The sequence below is a fragment of the Drosophila mauritiana genome, chromosome 4 (genome assembly GCF_004382145.1).
Source record: "Drosophila mauritiana strain mau12 chromosome 4, ASM438214v1, whole genome shotgun sequence".
Lineage (NCBI taxonomy): Eukaryota > Metazoa > Arthropoda > Insecta > Diptera > Drosophilidae > Drosophila > Drosophila mauritiana.
Window position 1 is genome coordinate 825,383 of NC_046671.1, and position 21,995 is coordinate 847,377.

The following is a 21,995-nucleotide window of genomic DNA, read 5'->3' on the forward strand; positions in this document are numbered from 1 at the left end:
CAGAGCAGGCATGGGGCTAACGCGTTGTCGTTTCGCCTGGCGATAGCCTAGAAGTCACTACCGCGAGTCCGCGTACGAATGCAATTCCTAGCCCCCACCGTCCAGGATAACGACAGCTGTAGGAATGGAGGCTGTCTAACAAACCCATCTAAGTAAAAGAGAAAGGTATGTGGAAAGACTAGGCTGGCGGGCGATCGCACGGAGCGTCAGTAAACACTGAACAGGCGTCTGGCGGGACTTCTGAGCTTGCCGGTGCAACTCGCGAGTAGACCAACAAAATCAGTTCGTTACAGTCCGTTACTCATCTAGTGAAAGCTCGAACGCGAAATTTCATCATTTTTCGCAAAGTGGAACGCGTATTTTTCATCATTAGATTAGCGCCCCCAATGCAGTTTTCATTATTAGATATAAATATATGTGGGCGTGGCAACATGGGTCAACAATCTTGCGCTGTGTCTTTGTCTCTTGAATCTGTATGCTTAATCTTAAGCTTCTAGTTTTTATAGTTCCTGAGCACGACGTTCATATGGACAGATGGAAATAGTCAGATCGACTCGGCTATTGATCATGATAAAATACTTTTTTTATTTTTTTTGTTTCTGCCAAAACCCTTATGTTTAGCTATTGAGCTTTTTCAATAGCTGTTGCGAAAAATAAAGAAAACCGAAGAAAGTTTGTTTATATTACGACACTGTTTATTTTGCGAATTGGTTAAGGCAGCTAAGGCCTAAGCTAAGTCTTTTCCGAAACACGACGAATTGGCAATTGGCGGGGCAGACAGCCGAAATGCAGCGCCCAAGCTTAACGTAGGTAGCTAACAACAACAAACAAGGAATGAGCACCGTACAGATAAATGCGTGCGAGAACAGCGGTTTGCACTATGGGCATCGCAACTGCTACCACTGACTAATTTGGCTTATAATATTAAAGAATATGAGATTAGTCTACTGCACAGTTTTGGCGGCTGCATGACCCAACATCCTCCCCCCATTGGAAGCTTGGCTTCCAATAGAGTCCTCAAAGGGAAGCAGACACAGCTTGTTCACTGCCCGCCTTATTACTCCAGACGCGGTCCTCAATTCTGCAACTCGAGCGACGCCGTCTCTGCCAGGAATCAACTGCATGACTCTCGCCAAAGGCCATCTCATTGGGGGTAGATTCTCGTCCTTAACAAGAACGACGTTGTCCACGGCTACGCCAGGCTTTGGGGTGCGCCACTTGGAACGCTGCTGGAGCAACGTCAAGTACTCTTCCTTCCATCGCGACCAAAATATTTGCTGAAGAAAGGAGATGCGCTGCCAAGAGTCAAGCCTATTATAGTTTAGGCCCGTTATATCTGGCTCGTCAAACGACGAAGGCGGACCACCATTGAGAAAATGCGCCGGAGTGAGGACATCCAGATCGGCAGGGTTCTCTGAAATGGGAACTAAAGGTCTGGAGTTAATAACTGCCGAGATGTGGCACACCAGCGTCCTCAGCTCGTCGAAGGTCAGAACCGCCGTACCCACAGCGCGGTAGAAATGATGTTTGGCCGTTTTCACAGCTGCTTCCCTAAGTCCACCGAAATGGGGCGACCGTGGAGGGATGAACCGCCAGTCAATCGTCTCCGAAAGGCAAAAATTCTGAACGGAGCCTTGATGCTCGCTGCTGAGAAATAACCTTCGAAGTTCCAGAAGTTCATTTTTGGCGCCGACAAAGTTGGTGGCGACCAACTGACCAAATTTGCTTCGGCTTCCGCCGGGTGCATATGAACCTCTTGAGTCCGCACAGAAACGCAACTGTCGAGAAATCCTTGATCAGCTCCAGGTGCACTGCCTTGGTTGCAAAGCATATAAATACGCAGACGTAGCATTTAACCGCGGGCTTGTTGCGACTATCCGACTTGTGAGTCCACAGAAGTCTATACCAGCCACCTCAAAACCGTGAGATCCTTCCAAGCGCTCCTTGGGAAGGTCCGCCATTATGTGCTCTATCAGCCGCGGCTTAATCCGAAAACATCTGATGCACCTGTTCACGGCCTTGGTAACCGTCTTCCTCCCCCCAATAGGCCAATATTGGGATCGAATTGCACCCAGAAGAGCTCGAGGTCCGGCATGAAGATTGCTTTCATGGTAATGCGAGATAATTGCTAGAGTCACCGGATAGGACCTTGGAAGGATTTTCGGGTGGCGGCCATCAAAGTCCAATGACGAATTCCGGAGTCGACCGCCTACTCTAAGAAGTCCAAATTGATCCAGGAACGGCGAGAGCGATGATATGGGACTAGACGAGGAAACTCTTCCCAGCGTTTTTAGGGACTGCAGGTCCTCCCATAAATGCGCGCGCTGCACCAACCGCAGCATCATATTAGTACCCTCTTGAATGTGTGCGACGGTGAGCCCAGGATGACGAATTCCATTACAAAATTTGTAAATTTATGCAAATACTCAATTACATCCACGTACGGCGACTTTATGATGAACACACTTCGACGAAGCTCAAACACCGGTTTGTCAGGACAAACAGCTGTTGGCCAATCTCTTTCAAACTCCGTAAGATAGGCGGGTCCATGCGACCAGAGTGGCGATTCGCTAATCTCAGACGGCAGGGATCCTCTGGATAAGATGTCAGCCGGATTTAACGCTGTTGGAACATAACGCCAAGCCGTGACATCTGTCAGCTCCTGAATGGCAGCAACCCTATTTGCCAAAAATATGTTTTCCGTGCTGGCTGAAGAAGGAACGCGTGAAGCTATTAAGGCGCTACCGCAAAGGCGCGCGCAGCCTCCAGACACAACCCAGCCCAGACGAGTTTTTTGAAGCAGGGGCAGTCCTGGCAACAACTTTATCTGACCTACGCACAGCAGCTCATAAAACAGGCTAGCTCCTATTAACATGTCAACACGCTGAGCTTTATGAAATTCCGGGTCGGCGAGCTGCAGGTTTTCTGGAATCTTCCAGTCCCCAATGTCCACATTAGAACTTGGCTGGCGATCCGTGATATTGGGAGCGATAACTGCTGTTATGCTCGTTGAGAAGTCCGAAGTGACAGACCGAATCGCAATTCCTACCGAGAATCCATCAGTCGCGAAATTGGAATCCCCGATTCCAGTGACGGAGCCGGACGACCTCGACCTCTTAAGTTGCAGTTGATTTGCAAACCGAGAGGTGACCAAGTGCAGTTGAGAGCCAGAATCTAACAAGGCCCTGCAGGGAACGAACAGTCCCGATCGATTCTGCACTAGAACGGTTGCAGTGGCTAGCAGCACAAGGTCACTACCGAGATCCTGGGCAATTAGAGTAGAAGAATTCGAAAGCGGGGCAGAAGGCTCAGTGTGGGAGCTTGAAGACACCGGAACACGTGGCTGCGAGGAAGGCCGACCATCTAGATGGAGCAGCGTATGATGCCTGATTCCACAGGTGCGGCAGCGGATCGAGCTGCATTGACGTAGCTGATGACCTGCCTTTAGGCAATTTAGGCATAGTGCTATTCTCTTTGCCTCGCGCAGACGATCTACTGGCGCGAAGTCTCTAAATTGCTGGCAATAATATATGGCATGCTCTGCACTATGGCAAAGCATGCAACCAAGAGAGTTTTGGGTGGTAGCAACTAGCGTCGAACGATTTCTGCCCACCTGAACGCCTGGCGCATAGGTTGCCATGGCGCAATCCACGGCCTCCAACGTCCTACATCGCTGTTCCAGGAATGCAGCCATCGATTCCCACGACGGAATAAGGTTGGCAAAGACCGGATCCTCCAAGCGCTCCTCCCACTTAGCTTGGCTCGCCGCATCCAGCTTTTGCAGCAGCACTTGCACTATGATGCAGCCAGCGATTTGCTCAGTGGTGCCCAAACCCTTCAACGCACGAATGTGAGCGTTAAACTTGTCCGACAATTCCCGAAGCGATGCCACTGAATCATTCCGTACTACCTTTAAACCCAGAATCTCGGTAATGTGCGCCTGAAAAACAAGACGCCGATTATCACCTTTTTTGAAGCAACTCTAAAGCCGCTTCGTAATTGCTGTTTGAAATCTCCAATGATCGGATAGTTTCCAGCGCTGAATCCCTCAAACATGACCGCAGATGTTGAAATTTCTCAATGTTGGAGAGGTCCGGATGGCTGTCGATTATACTCGTGAACACAGAGTAAAAATCCGCCCAGTTTGCGTAGCCTCCGCCAAACGTTGTCAGCTGCACAGGCGGCAACGGCATCGGCTTCGGCCGCGGCTGCGTTTGAGGACCACTACACTGGTGGGGCACAACACCTTCCGCAAGCGTTGAGTGCGGCGCGAAATGCACATTGCGTTTGGCTATTTCCGCGCGCACACTAGCCTTGAATTCAACGATGAATTCATCGAAAGACTCGCTCATTTCACTGCCAATTTCGTCGAAGTCCAATTCCTCCAGTTCTGTATGCAGAACATTGAAGGCACTTTGCACATCAATCTGCTCCAGCCTCACGGTACGAGTGGGTTCGTCGTACCCGCTTAGCGTCTCATTAGACAGCGACGTTTGTAGCCTCTGCAACCTGCTGAGCAGCGCATTGGCTTTGCGCTTTAAAAAGGTCACCCTGTTTTTGTCACCTTCAGCGGGCATAGCAACCAATTGCCTTTAATTCGGTTCAGCGGGAAGATGAGCACAAAATAGATGCCGAAAATGCAAGCGGGGTCAATTCACTTAACGATATATGTAGCAATGTATGTATATATGCAATGCTAGCTCGCTTAAACACAGCCACTATCACCGAAATCTCCACTCACTTGTCCAACCGATTGCGATTTAATGTATTTATATTTATTTATAAACGGGATAAGTGCATTACTTAATGCATGCAAATTAACACTATCACGTCGGGGTCACCAATGTTTAGCTATTGAGCTTTTTCAATAGCTGTTGCGAAAAATAAAGAAAACCGAAGAAAGTTTGTTTATATTACGACACTGTTTATTTTGCGAATTGGTTAAGGCAGCTAAGGCCTAAGCTAAGTCTTTTCCGAAACACGACGAATTGGCAATTGGCGGGGCAGACAGCCGAAATGCAGCGCCCAAGCTTAACGTAGGTAGCTAACAACAACAAACAAGGAATGAGCACCGTACAGATAAATGCGTGCGAGAACAGCGGTTTGCACTATGGGCATCGCAATTGCTACCACTGACTAATTTGGCTTATAATATTAAAGAATATGAGATTAGTCTACTGCACAGTTTTGGCGGCTGCATGACCCAACACCTTATTTTTTACAATAGTTTTGCATAGGAAAAGAGTATCGTTTTTCCCATATCTGCTTCTTGCCATATATTGTAAACTTCAGAAATAAAAAAAAAAAATTAAAAATTTTAAAATCAAAGTATTTATATTTTGTGATGGTATTAAAAAATAAAATGTTTTTGTACAAATTCTTTATTGTTTTATTTATTCGACCTTTGAACGGAAATTCTAACCTAATCGAAACTTTAGAGATTAAATTATTTACCAAGTTGAAATTGAAAAATTAGATTATTCTTTTAACCTTCTTAAGAAAGCTCTCAATAATATGAGAAGTAACGAGTTATAACTATATTTTTTTTAGGTTCGCTTTATTTTACATATGTTATACACTTTTATATTGTTGCATATACTTTTAATGCATGAACCAGAAGCATAACGTTATTGAATAAGTCCATATCGAAATCGTGAACTTTCTTTACCCTCCAACTCTGTAGTTAATTTTTTTTACAAATTTTGAAAGTTATGCTGTCTAGGTCAGAAACTTCGAAGTTTTAGTTGGCATCATCGTTTAATAACGAGTTAAAGAAAGGATTAAGACTTTTTACAGCCACGCCTAAAAATATAGAAAAGAAGGCGTTACATTTTGGCCACCTAAAAAGTGGTTTAAGAAATTTACCCTTGCCAGCAGACTGATCCTTTGAATCGCGCCATTTACAGAGCGATTCCTTCTGTATTACAAAGGAATCATATAGCTCGCCAATTAGTTCACTTAGCAATCCTAAAATGTATGAGAATTATGGCCTTTTAGTTAAAGAAAACATTGCGTGATATTAGACAGTAAATACGAAACGGTAATACACATTTTAGAGTTTAAAGTCCTTACCTCTCGGATGCTCCAATCCATGGACTAAAAGCTGCAAAGTATATAAACATTCAAGTTGATGGTCTTCATTTGAATCAATATATCTCTGCAAAACCGGTATGCAAAACTTTTGAAAGGTTTCGGACTCAAGCTTGTAACTGTTGTCTTTGTAGTGAATCGAGTAATTACTTAATGTTTCTGTCAATCCTCTGATAAATAACTTATCAACCACCATTATATTTCCCTACAGAATTGTAAGTGGATTTGAAATAAATAAACATCTATATTTGAATTGAATTCCTTACGTTACTGTAATCAATAATGCAGTCCGCAGTTGTTCCTTCCTTTAGTAAGTGCTCAATATGGTCTATCACATTTTTAACGTGCTTTTCTGGAGTCTCTCTTTGATCAATCACTGGAGACTTTGATTCGTTCTCCACATACTCCAGTCTCTGTAAATAATCCGTCAGAAAATTTACAAAATATGTAAGGAATAATGTGTCTAATTAGTCATACACACAAGTTTTCGTCTTTACATTTTTTTTTAAAGACTTTTATCTTCACTTATTATACCGGTTAGTCGTAGAGTAAAAAGGTATACTAGAAAGTAACAGGCGAAGAAAGCGTTTCCGACCATATAAAGTATATATATTCTTGATCAGGATCAATAGCCGAGTCGAACTGGCAATGTCCGTCTGTCCGTATGAACGTCTCGATCTCAGGCTATATAAAAGCTAGAATGTTGAGATTAAGCATGCAGCTTTCAGAGACATGGACGCAGCGCAAATTTGTTTTCAAGAACTCGAACAAGTTTAAAGGCGTTAGAGTGGACTTGGCAAAAAGTTTTTTTATTAACTCGTTAGAAAGACTAATAAAAATATGAAAAAATATCGGAACATTTTTCCGAAGTGTGGGTGCGTCAGTTTGTGGGCATTAGAGTGGGCGTGGCAAAATGTGTTAACAAACATGCGCTGCTTCTGTCTCTAGAATCGTGTATGCTTTTGCGTGAATTTTAGAACAGAAAATACATAGTGCTTTTACTTGTTTTCAATTTAAAGGTCTTATAAAATTTTTTGTATTTACAAAAATAACTCACGTTAAATTTAATAAAGTCGGCAACTTCACTTTCAGGCATAAAATCTGACCATTTAAGGTTAAACTTGATCCACATATTCCGAGCAAAACTTGGTCCAACTTCATGTGTACAATACATTAAGTATGTTTTAAGGAACTTTTTAGCCACGTTTGATGGACTATTTTCTTTTAAATTGTTGTTCCACAAATCTGATATAGTCAATATTTTCTTTACAATTAGTGGCCCTGTAGAAGAAAATGTTATGAAAAAAAATGAATAAGGTGTTATGTTAGTAGTCGGCCAGCAAAAGTGTATCAATAACCATCGATTTTATATAAACGAATACATGTATCCTAAATTATAGGATATTATGACTACAGGAGGGAGGATGGAAACTAATACACAATGCAGTTAAACGTAATAAAGTACAATATTACCGGCAAATTGAAGAATGTATAGCCAAAGCTCTGGAATATCAACAATCAAATCGTTTGCATATACGGTAAATTCGTTGTAAGCCAGTCTCAAGTGATCGGCAGAGAGGTAATTCTGCTGAATAAGTTGGGACACGGCAATAGATAAATACCGCCTGTACTGTTTACCTACATTTGCTAAATGCAAATAATCTGTTAAAATATAATAAATGAAACTGCAGCGTAGTTTCTCTGGTAGTCGTTTTATGCACGAAACTGCACCGGGCGTGACTTCTTTAGATGCAGCTGATAGGTCTACAATTTCGGAGACAACAGATTTGATGAGTTTTATATCTGTCTCGCTAGCTTCGATGAACACTGCCACAGGAGCAACAGAACGGGTGGTCTGCGAGAAGGTTGCTGATGATTGCTGCTCACTACCTCGGTAGAGTGGACCTGTGTTAACGTTAGAGCTGCCCACTGATGACTGGGCCTGAAATAAATGTTTATGGATTAAAATGTATTACAACACTTAAAGGAACATTTTTTAGAAATGCGGGATTTTATTTATTATTACAATCAATTAGGGGCATTGTAAAACAAACAACCATATCTATGACCAGTGACATTCATTTAGCGGCACCCAAAAGGTTTAACGAGTAAATTATAGATAAAAACAATCAACGCTCCTGAATTAAGTATAATGTATTTAAAATTGTTTCGTTCGATCCTTATCATCCGACAACTACAGCACATTTATTATATTCATTAAAATATTCTTGTAGGTTAAAAGCCGTTCCTGATAAAATAAAATAAAAACAAAATAATCAATGAAAATCTAGTGAAATACTGAATTTAAAATGCGCTTGTTGTTTAAAAGTTGTTTCTGATAAATTAAAATAAAGAAAAGAAAATTTTAAAATTTAATTCATTACTCTATTTGGCTCAGTAAAGTTAAGCTATACAAAAACCACCTACACAACAAAAAGGAAGTTAATTTGCGCTCTCCATAATCAATTTGTCTAGGACCTTAGTAAAAATACAATTTTATAGGATATGTGGAAACATATACCTTCAAAGTTGTCACTTTAAATAGAGTTAGAAAACACATTATACATTTCTTAAGAGATTGAACCCACGAGTTACTTATTTTCTGCATGCTTTCTAGGGAGCTGATACTCACTTTTACAGTATGCCGTGTAGGTGGTGCCTGTTGGGTGTATTTTGAATGACTAGCAGATTTTTGAACTGATGAACTCAATAAAGTTCGACCCTGCTGACCACCGCGGGAGGATGAGTTTTCTCGTGATCCCTGAGATGATCCAGTTCTCGAATGCATACCTTTTTAAAGTTTCCATATTATTATTTTAAGTAATTATTATAAAGAAAAAATTACCTCTATCATAACGATCCCGCTCCATGGAACCTTTGTTGTATGACCCTTTGTTTCTGGGTCCACTGCGATCGCGATCCCTTTCATTACTATTTTTATCAATTAGGGATGAGAGCACAGCGAAGGGATTGGATGGGGTTGGTGTCGGCGCCGACGATAGTCGTGTTGTGTCACTACTAATCCAAATGAATTGTGTCAATCCACCCATCTTCTTTGTTTCTAGATTTTGGTCAGAAAGTTTCGACTGAAATGTTAAAAAAAATAAACAAGTTTAGCAATCCTAAATATACAGTGAAAAGGAATATAATAATTTTTCTAAACAATTTCTGCTTATTTATATATGTATCACATAAATAGTTCTTACCAGGCCTTCCAGTTTATTGCTGTCAACCGCTAGAGAGCGGCTACCTTTGCTGGTTTGCACATGCCAAGTATTGTCATCATTGTTTCCATTGGAGTGTCCAGCACCACCAGAGACGTTGCTCCCGACGTTATTCTGCTGCTGGTGTCGAAGGTTCCCATTATCACCACGTTGACTGTGGCTACCACCATACGCGCTACCTGAACGAGATTCACCGTACCGAGAGTTTCCACGGTCATCTCGTTTACCAGAGCCGCCCTGCGATCCTCCTGGTGTAGTACTGGAAAGTGTACCAAAATATTGTGCAGAAAGCTGCTCATTCTTCGCCTCCTTTTCAATTTGTCCCATAGTTTTGGGAGCCTCATTCCGAGAAGTTTGCCATTTATTCTTTCGCAAGTCAATAACGTCTTGAAGCATAAATCGTACTCTGGAGCTTACTTTGCCTCCATCTTTGTCAGTTTTCGATGCGATGGCCTGCATCCTGGTGATCGATTTTTCCAACGAATAACACCGACTGGGTTCTTTGGAATTTACTGGGGTCTTTTCAAATTTAGCACCCACAGTTGTAAGCAGCTTGCATAAACACTCAAGCATGTCTTCAGAATGAGGGTTAAGAAGTGTATCGATGCAAGAGTATATTATTTTGCCAGTCAACATAGATATCTTAAAAAGTTCGCCAATAAATCGTACTGTCCCTCCGGATCGTCTTCTTATTTTTCTTTCTTCTTCTTCCAAAAATGCCTCAAGTTCCGCTTTTTCATTGGCATCGGTACATTTCTTTATTTTATCCACAATTGGCTGTAATTTTTTTTCCTTTGCGGTGCTTTGTGAAACGTTTTGGGTGAATTCCTGTTCAGTTTTATCTAGCAATGCATTTCGAAAGTGTGCCGAGTTAGATTTGATTTCGCTTTCCATGCGCTCGTCTATTACCTTTACTTCCGCAGCGAGTCGTTGACATAGTCTGGCATAAGACACAGAAAAGTTTGGCTCATCAATGGCCTTTTCAAATACCAACACAATTACTTCATCCACTTTGTCGGGTGTATCAATTTTCAATTTTATAATCTCCTCAACAAGTGTGTCAAACCTTTCTGGCGTAAGCTTATTTAAAATACCCCGAACACGACGTACCAATTCATCTTTTTCGAGTGCAGATTTCGCGTCGCTATCACCATCAGATTTATTTAACACTCGAGGGCGCCATGCATTTTCATTTTCACTTAGCTTAACATCTTGATTTAATGATAAATTTACATGTATCATGCCTTTCATACTGCTTCTACCGCTGCTACTTTGCACGCCTGACATCGACATTTGTTTACCAATATAATTTCCCGCCGATTCATTGTTACGATTGCCAATCATACCAACCATCGATTGTACTCGCTTATTATTATTGTTATTTCGAATAAATGATGGCATTAAGTTTGGTTGAGGAAGAATAGACACATTTTTTACCTCTGGTTGTATACGTGAAGCCTTAACCTCGCGTAACTGTAATAACTGTTCTCGGTCGTATTGTTTTTTTCCGCTTGGATTGTTTGGTGACCATTGACCCTCATTATAGTTTATGATAGAGGACATTTTTGCAGACATTTTCACTTTCAGATCAGTAGAGTCCGGTTTATCGTCAAGGGTAGTCTCTGACTTAGAATCTGATTTTAGATCTACATCTACTCCTGTATTGTTTGTTGAAATTGACTTTTTTGCTGACTCTCTGGAGGAAGTATCTTCTGAAACATCTACATTGAGTTTTGGCTTTGTAGGGTATGTTTTTTCAGTTTGGTGATTATCCAAACTGTTCACTTCTTTTAATGCCATTGCGGATATTTCAGTTTCATCTGTGGCATTTGTTAAACTTAGTTCTTGATGAGTTGGCTTCTCTACGCATTGGCTATCATTTAATGTTTCTGTCGTAGAATTCTCTAATTTTTCGGATAGCTCAGTATTATCTAAAACTTCGTGTATAATAGGAGAAACTGCGTTTAAACTTGTAGGTGATGTTGTGCCAATACCACCAAATTCAGGATCTGCCGGAAAATCCGATGATTGTGAACTCTTATTGACATTGACATCTAGTATTCCAGCTGAATGATTTTCTGAGGCTACACTAGACTCCAACTCAGCAATATGCATTTCCTTCAAAACAGTAGGCACGTCTGTTAAAATCTCAGTATTTGATACCGATTGATTATGTTTTGATGAATCGGATATGAGTAAATTTTGATGGGGCTGATTCGGTATAGGTTCCTTAGTGGTTGCGGATATCGGTGTTGACCCTGCATCATCTGTTTCATCTGAAATTATAAAATTGTATTTAAAAAAGTAGTAGTTAATATTAAATTTGCAGTACATTAATAATGAGGACCAGGTATATAAACGATATTCAGTCTCTCATAAATTATTGATTATTTAAATTAAAATTATAAGGCTAAAATACATGAAATGGTTTTGGTTGGCTCGAAAAGCAGGATCAGCAAGATAGCAGCATAAACACAAGAGAATGCTATAGTCGACTTCCCCGACTATCAGATATCAGAGTGGACGTTGCAATTTTTTTTTTTTTGCAAGTCGATAGAATTTTACAAGACAAGTTTTCAATAATGAAAAAATATCAACACACTTTTAAAAAGTGTGGACGTGGCACTTATGTGCGGTTTGTGGGCGTTAGTGTGGGCGTGGCAACATTGGTCAACAAACATGCGCTGCGTCTTTGTCCCTAGAATCTGTATGCAGAATCTCAACCTTCTAGCTTTTATATTTCCTGATGTCAATATCTATATATAAATTAATATTACATTTAATTTTTAAATAAATAAATTAAATTTATATATATGATATTATATTATATTATAATATTATATTACATTATATTATATTATTACATTATATTATATTATTATATTATATTATAATATTATATAAATATTAATTTAATTTAATTTTTTTTTTTAATTTTAATTTAATTTATTTAAAATTTAATTTACAATTAAAAAATATGCTATTAAACAAATTATGTACCCAATTATATTGGTCTGTTGATAATTATTAATACGATCCTTTAGGTGAGAAAACTAGATGAAACTTACTTGGAATTATAATAACCATATCTTTTTTATCAGGTATGCACCAAAACGAAAAAAACAATTTCTTTATTCAAAGGGCGCTAAACATCAACATAATTATTGAACATTTTTATTTATTGGTACTACTCTGCTAAGGCATATACTAAGGCAATTTTTACTAAAAGTACAAAACTGCGCGCGCCACAGACTTTACAAATGTTTGTTTTAGTTCGATAATGATGTTATGATTATAATGTATACTTTTATATAATAATAATACTTGTAAAAATAAGACTATCGTCACTGAATAGACAATTTACTTTATTACATTTATAAAACAACATTTAAAGAAATGTATTCACGTTTTTCATTTATATATTTCTGACGAATGCTATCATACAAGTGTTTGTACTAATTTCATATAAGCACACAACGTCTTAGTGGCCAACTGTCGCTCTATTACCTAGTCGCTATAGATAGACACAGATGATTTCGTATCTCACTAACACTAACACCAAGGTGATCAGACGAACAGAAACAACGGCCGCCCATCAGCCAAAAGACACACTAGAAGTAAGTAAATAATGTCAATGGCAAACGTGAAGTATTCACACACTCGTAACTAGTAACAATGCCAATAACCGGAAATGCACTTACTGAAACAAGATTTCAAAATTATTTGAAAATTACTTTAATTCGTATAGTTGTTTTAAAATTGTCACGCAATTACACATCGAGTCCTACATTATGGGTATATTAGATTATTTTTGAAGATTGTAAAAGGTATGCAGAAAAGATTCCAAGTATAATTTTTATTTTTTACGCGGCAACAACTGTTCCATGCATCGTTCTACGGTTAGCTAGGGAAGGTAAATAAATTTACATTAGTCTACTAGAATAAGGAGGTAATACAAGGTTCGCATATCCATTTAAGTGCCGATTAGGATCACTAACTGAGTCGAACTGGCCATGTGCGAACTACACTGATCTCGGGAACAACAGGATATATATAATATGCTGATTGCAGAGAGGCAGACGATACGTAATTTGTTTTAGAAAATTACACCTATGAAAAACGTTTTAATTTTTATCTATTTTATTATTGTCTTGACCATTTTTATCGATATGCGAAAATAAATTTGGAGACGCGCACTTTACCGACCGCAAGCCGACCAAAAACAATTCATTTAATTTATAATTATTTTTCATTGTTTATAAAAAATTAATGATAAACCGCGGATTCAGCATGTCGGCGAGCTGGTTCGCGAATCAAAAACTTATCATTAAAATTGCCACGCCCATACTTGAGAAACTTTTTTAATTTTTTTGTTTTATAATTGTTCTCCCAATTTCTATCGATGTGCCAGAAAAATTCATAAATTTGTCTTTATTTCTCATTTCTCATTAACGTTATGGAACATACACAGCCATAACGTTAATGTCGTTTATTAGTTATTATAAACTAGTTATTTCATTATTTAGAGCGACATAACGTTAATATCGTGTCGCTATAAATAATGAAAAAAATATACTAGTTATACACATAAAGTCATGCTAATGACAAATATATTGACGCAATAAAATTATGCAGTTTGTGGGCGGTAAATAACTGCCAATCTGTAAATGCATTCGCCAGGTGAAATTTAGCCGAAATTTGAAGTAAGCTTTCATCTCTTTTCTAAAAAGTCTGTATGTCCAATTTAGACTTCCTAGCTTTTAAAGTTTTGTAAGGAGTTAAAACTCTGCACAAATGCAGATGTCAACTGCAGAAGGAGGGCATGCCTGTTGCAAGCCTGGCGATAGCATAGAAATCACTACCTCGAGTCCGCGTACGAATGGAGTTCCTCGCCCGTACCGTCCGGGATAACGAAAGCGGTAGGAATGGAGGTCGTCTAACAAACAGTAAAAGATAAAGGTATGAGGAAGGGCTAGGCTGGCGGGCGATCGCACGGAGCGTCAGTGAACACTGGCGGGACCGACCGGGACAGAGCATGGGACAGGAGGTGCAGCTAGCACGGCGTGTCCCTTGAAAGCCCAGCATCTGTTCATTCTAGTCTGAAAACGGTGACGCTATCCTAACGCGTGGCAGCGGCAGTACCGTAGCAAGCTAACATTTCCCGTGCGGAGGAGAATCCAACTGCGGAATGCCAAATTAAAGTGTAAAACGCGACAAATAAAGATCAAGGAAATAAGAACTGCTAAGTGCTGTTACTGGTAACCGAGTGAGTATGTTTACTATAAATTTGGTGGGACGACCACCAAATTCGGCTATTAATATTGAATATTGAATAGCCCAAAATATACTTTTTGAAAATATACGATTACTTTATGAGTTGCGGGTATAACATAATTTAAATGGAAAATAACATTTTCATAAATTTTCCAACGGTTGACCTTATGCATTTTTAAATTTATAAGTCAAAACAACTCCGAAACTCGACTTATATCCTTATCGATTTTTGACATTTTTCGAAGAAAGAAAAACCGAATAAGTTACATTTTTTAGTATTTACTTTACATCAGTCACTAATGGTGCAATAATTATGAATAAAACTTAATTTTTGCTAGCGACAAAAAAAGATCTCCTCATTATAAAATTAAACGTTAAACTGAACTACGAAAACAAGTATATTACAACTTACCAGTGATAGGTGCAGCTATGGACTCAGATACATTTTTAGGAGACACTATAGGAATTCTAAAAAAAGAACAATATTGAACATGGTTATTTAACAATACAACAAGACAGAATGCTATAGTCGAGGTCCGCGACTTTTAGATACACGAACTTCATCAAATGAAAGCAGAAAAGAGAGTGGGGCGGCAACCCTAAATTGAATACTTTAATTCGGCAATACGACTCCTTTAAAGAACTAGAAATTATGTTCTGGGAGGATTATATCGACTGCCTTTAACAAGTTTGGGCATAGATGATGAAGTTAATGACCAAATTTAATTTGAATGCAACTGGAAGACTGAAACTCTTCGTAACACCTTACACGAAATGTAATATGAAAAAATTTTATCTGCTTTCCTGAGTTTAAAATTAAGAATTTACTTTGAATAAGAAACTGCTCCTTAACAATGTGTTACTTACTTTTTGCTTCTCCCTCTTTGGGGCGTTGGTAATATTTCAACTGAAGGAGCATCAGTCATCGCGGATACGATTGGAGTCGGCCCAACATCTGTTCGACTTATTGGTGTTGTTTCTGCAAAATATTTCATAATAAAAACATATGGGACTATTGTAAAATGTGACGTAAACTTAAAAATTACCAATGGGGATATAAGACGCGTTTGTCCGTGATTCTGATCCTTGTGATGATGTACTGGTCAAATTATTTAAACCAACACTATCTTGCTGTGAAATACGTATTGGACCTTCTGAAAGGACAGTTGCTGGTGTGTTTGTGGAGGTTACCTGTTCGGAAAATTCATTGTCTGTGTTTGATTTTGTCTTTAAAAAATTGAAATAAAAATATTAAATGACTTGAAATATAAAGTGCATGGATTACTTGCCTTATCAAAATCGTCTAATATATTTTTTTTAGTCGTCGGATCGATTATCTGCAATCGATGCTGATGCCGGCGCCGGCTTGCGGGCTGCACCTGCACAGATTGCGGTTGCACACTTGTTGGCATTACACCAACCCCAACCATTGGGGGCACACCCACTTGTCCCATTGTACTACCAGGACCGCCAACGCCCATTACAGTGCTGGCTCCAGGCTGCACTGTGCTTGTGAGTAATTGAAGTTGCGACGAGCTAGCCCCCGGACCAGGGAGAGGTCCATTGGGTCCAGACTGCACTGGCTGCAAATTGTTTCCCACATTAACGTTCGTATTTACCGTGACAGCACTACGAGTATGCGGCGGCTGTTGCTGAAGAGTTGGGACATATTGGTACTGGTAGTATGGCATGGGGGCGGGTGCGTATTGCAAATGAGAAGCTGGAAATGTTTGTTGTCGTGGGTTATATTGTGTGTATTGCTGTAGCACCATGTTCTGGTGAAGGGGTTGTGAGTACATGGGTTGCACATGGACATGCCGTGTTGCTCCGCCACTAGCACCTCTAGGGGCATTCGGCGTCGATGGTGGTCCTCGAAATATTGCGCCACTTTGTGGATTAGAACGGGTATTCCCAGAATTGTTGTTTCCCGTTGATACATACTGAAAGTATTTAAAAGAATTATATATAGAATAATCAGTAAAAGAAAGAAATGGACTGTATTAAAAAAATAATGCAAAGTGAAGAATGAAAAAAACGGAACTCTGATTATTTGTTTTCCACTAACTTAAATAATCAGAATAAATATATAATATATATTAATAGAGGAAAAGGTTATACTAAATTCATTGAAAAGTATGTAGCAGTTAGAATGCAGCGTTCCAGACCCTATAAAGTATATATATTATTATCTTCACTAGCCGAGTCGATCTAGCCGAATGAACGTAACGATTTTGGGAATTATAAGTGAGAAAGTTAAGATCACGTAAGCAGAATCCGTTGGTTTTTTGTTGCTTTGTCTTGCCAATTTATATCGGCATCTCTTAACGACCGTAAACCGCAAACCGCAAAGGCTGCCCCCAATCTTCCAAAATGTTTATATGATTTGTATTTCTAAATTTTTTCTTGCCAATTTTTATGGCTATGCCAAAGAAATTTTTAAACATTTTTTTCGCCTCCAACTATCTAGTCTAGGAACTCGACTATAGCTGGTTTCTTGCTTTCTTTACATTACATTAGGCACTGTGAGTATGAGATAAAAGTATACATATTAACATTATAAGAAAAACTGCTCATTAAACCAAAAATCGTATTGACATTTAATAAATTTTGGGACTTATAATATTTAAAAACTAATTATTAAAAAAAAAGGTGGTGAAATGAAGTTAGGAATTATTTTAAGTGAATCTCTTCCTGAAGTCACAGAATTTGGAAGGTTTACCTCTGCTGTAGATGCCCGGTAATTATTATTTGATAGCAAACTACTGTTATTGAAATCATACTTTTTACTAGTATTAACACAATTGACGCTAACGCCAACGATTTTCTTTTCGTGCATGTAGCTTGTGCCTGCTGTATTCGTTCCAGGAGCTATACCCATAGATGTTCCTATGTGCGCATTAGGCAATACTATTTGGTTGTTAATACTGACTCCAGTACAAGAACTTTTTTCACTTCCGACTCCGGCGATGGACTTATTTGATACTACTGTCCCACTGATGTTGCCATTTTGTTTAATGTCCGGTACATTTAGAAAGCAAACGTTTCCATCTAGACTTCCAGTTAATTTTCGGTAACTAGATATGTTATAAATGGCAGTCGAATTCATATCACCCGAATTCAGTTGACTACTATTTACTGTCAATATGCTTGAACCGTTACATATAACCGATGACTGGGCTCTAACTTGTTCAGACGCAGATAAGCTTCTATTTACAACGTTTGTATAGCTTTGTTGATGCTGCTGTGTTTGCTGAGGGTGATGTATTGGTGGATGCTGCTGATTCGTCAAGTGTGGGGACTGTTGAGCGATCTGAGCTGATGCCTTAAGAATGGAGACCACATTGTATGCCTTATTTATCTGAAACTGAGGCTGAGCAGTGGGATGGCTATGCTGCGGTTGAAGAGGCTGATGAAGAGATTGTGGCTTTAAAGTTGGCACCTGTTGATCATACTTTTTGGTCTTTTTATTGGCTGGCAAAATCTACAACAGATCACAAGAGTGGGAACATTTTCGGACTGTAAAATTTAATTAACAATGCATATAAAAAAAAAATTATTAAAAAAAAAACAAAACAAACCCTTTTCAAAATAAATAAAATGAAACTGAGAAATCAAGAATCTGAATTTTAAGTAGTATTACACTTCTGCACTATGATATTCGAATATTAAAATGTTGCTCTTTTTTAAAAAACTTTTCAGCCTAAAATATTGTGATAAGTAACTCCAGAATTAACAAATACATATAAAACATGCATTGGCTTTGATAATTTTATTAGGGTTTTTAGGTGGCGTAGGACAAAAAATGTTTATAAGATGGAGCTGTCTAACACAGTTTAAATTATAGATTACAAGAATAATTCATTAATAAAAAAAAGTTGTGTGTACAAATTAAGAACACCATATTATTAAAAACAATTAAACTATCGCCCTAATACCGAAGTTATACGTTGTAAAAAAAACGGTGTATATCAAGTTGTCATTTTATAAATAAAAACAATGCAACTATTCTATTCTGGACTATTTTATATAGCTTACTTCTATGGCATAGCTATATGGACTCGGATGTTGATACTGATATAGAATATATATAATTTATATGGTCGCAAATATTTCCTTCACTGCGTTTCAAACATATGACTAATATCATCAAGCCATTTAAAAGGGCATCACTATAAAAAGAAATACAATATCAAGTTGACATTTTATGAATAAAAACAACGAAACTATTATATTAGGGAATATTATATATGGCCTGCTTCTACGACTTGGATATATGAAATCAATAAACACTTTAAATCAATATAACAAAATACAGTACGTATAAAACAACCAAACGTCACAATTTTTTCCCCTTTCATAGATTAATCACACTGTATTTAGATTTTAGCTTTAAAATTATTAATACGTAGTTGAGTTTCTGCCAGTCAACAAACAGGTTTCAGCATCCATTTTTGGTGACGCCGTTGAAATAAAATTCGTTTTTAAGTAATATTTTTACCGATAAAAACTATATGATTTGTGCATTTTTGGAAAACACGGTTTTTATAGTTTAGTTTTGAAATAAGGTACCTCATACAATACCCGGAAGAGGTTCATTTATGACTTATGTAGCTTAACAGGACTGGAACAAATATAAGTAATCAATCAAGTTCGTTAACATAAAAAATTTTAATTTTTGAAATAATTTAATAAGTAACTTAAATAATTATAATTACAAACATTTATTTTATACATTTTTTAATTGAATAATATACCTTTTATACAAACGCCAATATTTACCAAACTAATATAAATAAAACCAAATTAAAATATATATATATATATATACAAGATTTAAGTATTTTCTTTAATAATGAAGTAAATATATTAATACGGTTTTTGATATCATACCAGCTGTTTGCGAGCCAGAATTTAATAATTCTACGAAAAAAACATTTTCCTTTTAACTTTGGTGTTACTGTACGAGAAGTGTGATACCATCTTAATAGAAATGTTTGTTAACAAAGACTACAGTCTGCAACCTTATAAAAAAAAAAGGTTCTAGTTGTTTTCGGTACTAGGAAAACATATTTATTTAACGAACAAGAGCAAAATAATTTAAAACAAATGCAAGGAAAATAATACAGCAAATAATGTCAAAATGGATATATGTAAATAATTTTGGAGATGTTATTATTATATCGACTTACCATATTTTGTGCTGAATGGGGCTGCATGACTTTATCTATATCTGATTGTGTTGGTAAAGTTGGTATAGCGTGTTGCATTACGTATGTGTATTCCTAGAGTTAGCTCTGTAGGAAATCGCCAAACGGTTAGATTAGCCGTTTCATAGACGATTTCTGTGGTGATTTCGGACCCACAAATACGACGTCATTCAACCATTTGATTCTTTAATAAATATTAATGAATATTAATTGTCAACGTTTCAGTTCTGCATATTTTACCTGGAAATATATTGATGTATAGCTACCAGAGGTCTCTGAAATTAAAAGAACTGACACGTATAAAATCATTAAATATCACATATCTTTTCACTCAAATAATTCAAAAATATTAAGTATACATTTTGCAATTTAAGTCTATAGCTGAAGCCCAGAGATAATATCTATTATACATTTCCCAAACCATCCTGGAGCCTTACTTATTTGCCGACGTTGTCGTTGTGACTTTGGACGTTTAGTTCTCACAATCACAGAGGTGCATATGGTGAAAACGTGCCACGAATTCCAAAGTTTACATCATTTTCAAGACGTTAAGACACATTTCAAAGTGTTAGTGGTAAAATCTTTTTCCCTTAACTGTGCAAAGTCAACTTGCAAAGTATCATGTAATATTTGTTGCCCAGTGCTCATTATTAACCATCAATTTACCTGAGCAAATTTATGTATGTGCCTATCCGATGTGATTATGTACAAAAAATACAAATGTTAAGAATTCCACTTTAAGTGTATTTTAAAAATGTATTTATTTTTATAAATGAAGCAGTAATTCCAGCTTTATCTTTACATTCAAAAACTATTTTTTAATAATTTCCACATGCAATGTGTTCTGTTCATAGGAACAGAGTTGCATTTATTAGTTGAAACATCGATAGCACCCAAGAAATAGTGATGACTGAAGAATATTATTATTAACGATAGTTAAATCACATTCTTACACGCTTCAACATAAATAGTTGAATTTTTTGCTAACCAGACGTTATAAAAATAAACTCATATTTCAATGCCAACACTACTTGATATTATAGTTTGCTTTTCTATTGAGGTTTGCCCAACTTATTCCTATATATGTTGTGCCAGCGTTGCATTCTTGATAATAAGCCCTTTCAGCAATATGAATTAATATATCATTATTATATCATTATAACAAATAGGCAACTTTAAAACAAAATATTTATTTCGTCGTAAATGGTGTTTCTTGAAAGACAAAATATTAGTAGTTAGTTTTTGCCAAAATAAGACCCTTTCACACAGACTTAAATACATATGACAATGAAAAAATTTGTGAAAAACGATTTTATATTGCATCGTAATATCAATAAATAAAAAATTCTAAGATTCTAATATTTTCTAAGAGCGATATCCCGAATATCATATAGAAATCAAAACAAAAATAATCCGTAATTAAGATCCAATTATATTCCTCTATCACTAGGACTTTATTCTAAATATGTAAGTATATATATATATTTCATAGGTCTCGATATCTTGAGTCACGAAAGACATACACTAGTCTGTAAAGGTCCTTACTTAAAACTTAAAAAAATTATGTATTTCTTATTAGTTTAATTTTTAGTGAACAACAAAATAATTCCCTTAATTACATGCAAAAAATGCTAAAAAGCTAAAAATTATGTCAAAAATTTTTAAATGTAAGCGTTACAGTTTTGGCGGGTTTGTGGGTGCTAGAGGGGCACTGAGTGAAATTTACAAGACTTAAAATGAAATATATTATAGCTTAGGGCAGCTTGTGGGCTTTACCGTGGGCGTGCGGTGCTTGCGGTGCAAATCTCCATGCTTATTATTGTGACCTTTTTAGCTTTTATAGTTCCTGACGAACTCGGACAGTTCGACTCAACTATTGATCCTCATTGAGAGGAAATATAAATTCTTAATATGGTCGAAATCTTTTTCTTCTAATTCTCAACGAATCTAGTATACACTTTTCATCTACGTGTATCGAGTATAAAATAAGTTAATTTTCTTAAAAGAAAATGTTGTGTACCTGTTCTGGATGATTGTTTTATATTTTGAGGATGGTATATAACGTATTTGATTTAAGATCGGAAATATATCGATAGTTCAATTTGCTATAGCTATTATAAATAATATAATATATATTTATGTATTTATATATGTGTGTATTTTGCATATGTATAAGACAAATAAAGATGATATAATCAAA

At 37.3% G+C, this 21,995-nt stretch overlaps 1 protein-coding gene across 4 annotated transcripts; it reads right to left on the reverse strand.

Moving 5' to 3' along the window:
• Positions 1-5,483: 5,483 nt before the first annotated feature.
• LOC117146238 (eukaryotic translation initiation factor 4 gamma 3) lies at positions 5,484-20,612 on the reverse strand. 4 transcript variants are annotated; one of them, XM_033312147.1, is made up of 17 exons: positions 20,462-20,612; positions 20,036-20,070; positions 19,778-19,979; positions 17,308-18,069; positions 15,878-16,528; positions 15,635-15,815; positions 15,456-15,567; positions 15,001-15,056; positions 9,297-11,590; positions 8,936-9,176; positions 8,723-8,880; positions 7,564-8,032; positions 7,148-7,371; positions 6,357-6,503; positions 6,073-6,295; positions 5,866-5,967; positions 5,484-5,802 (listed from the first exon to the last, which is right to left on the reverse strand). In XM_033312147.1, exons 3-17 carry the CDS (start codon positions 19,853-19,855, stop codon positions 5,741-5,743), a joined length of 5,760 nt encoding a protein of 1,919 aa, XP_033168038.1. In that variant the 5' UTR covers positions 19,856-19,979; positions 20,036-20,070; positions 20,462-20,612; the 3' UTR covers positions 5,484-5,740. The 4 variants fall into 4 exon arrangements, with proteins under 4 accessions (XP_033168038.1, XP_033168039.1, XP_033168037.1 ...); XM_033312148.1 differs by having other exon boundaries at positions 15,635-15,779; positions 20,036-20,085; XM_033312146.1 differs by having other exon boundaries at positions 20,036-20,085.
• Positions 20,613-21,995: the final 1,383 nt, after the last annotated feature.

Coding starts and splice junctions, on each gene's coding strand:
- LOC117146238 (XM_033312147.1), bottom strand. CDS start 19,855: ATGCAACACGCTATACCAACTTTACCAACACAATCAGATATAGATAAA. Junction 6,504..7,147: donor CCGACTTTATTAAATTTAAC/GTGAGTTATTTT, acceptor GATTATTTACAG/AGACTGGAGTATGTGGAGAA. Junction 5,968..6,072: donor TGGATTGGAGCATCCGAGAG/GTAAGGACTTTA, acceptor CATACATTTTAG/GATTGCTAAGTGAACTAATT.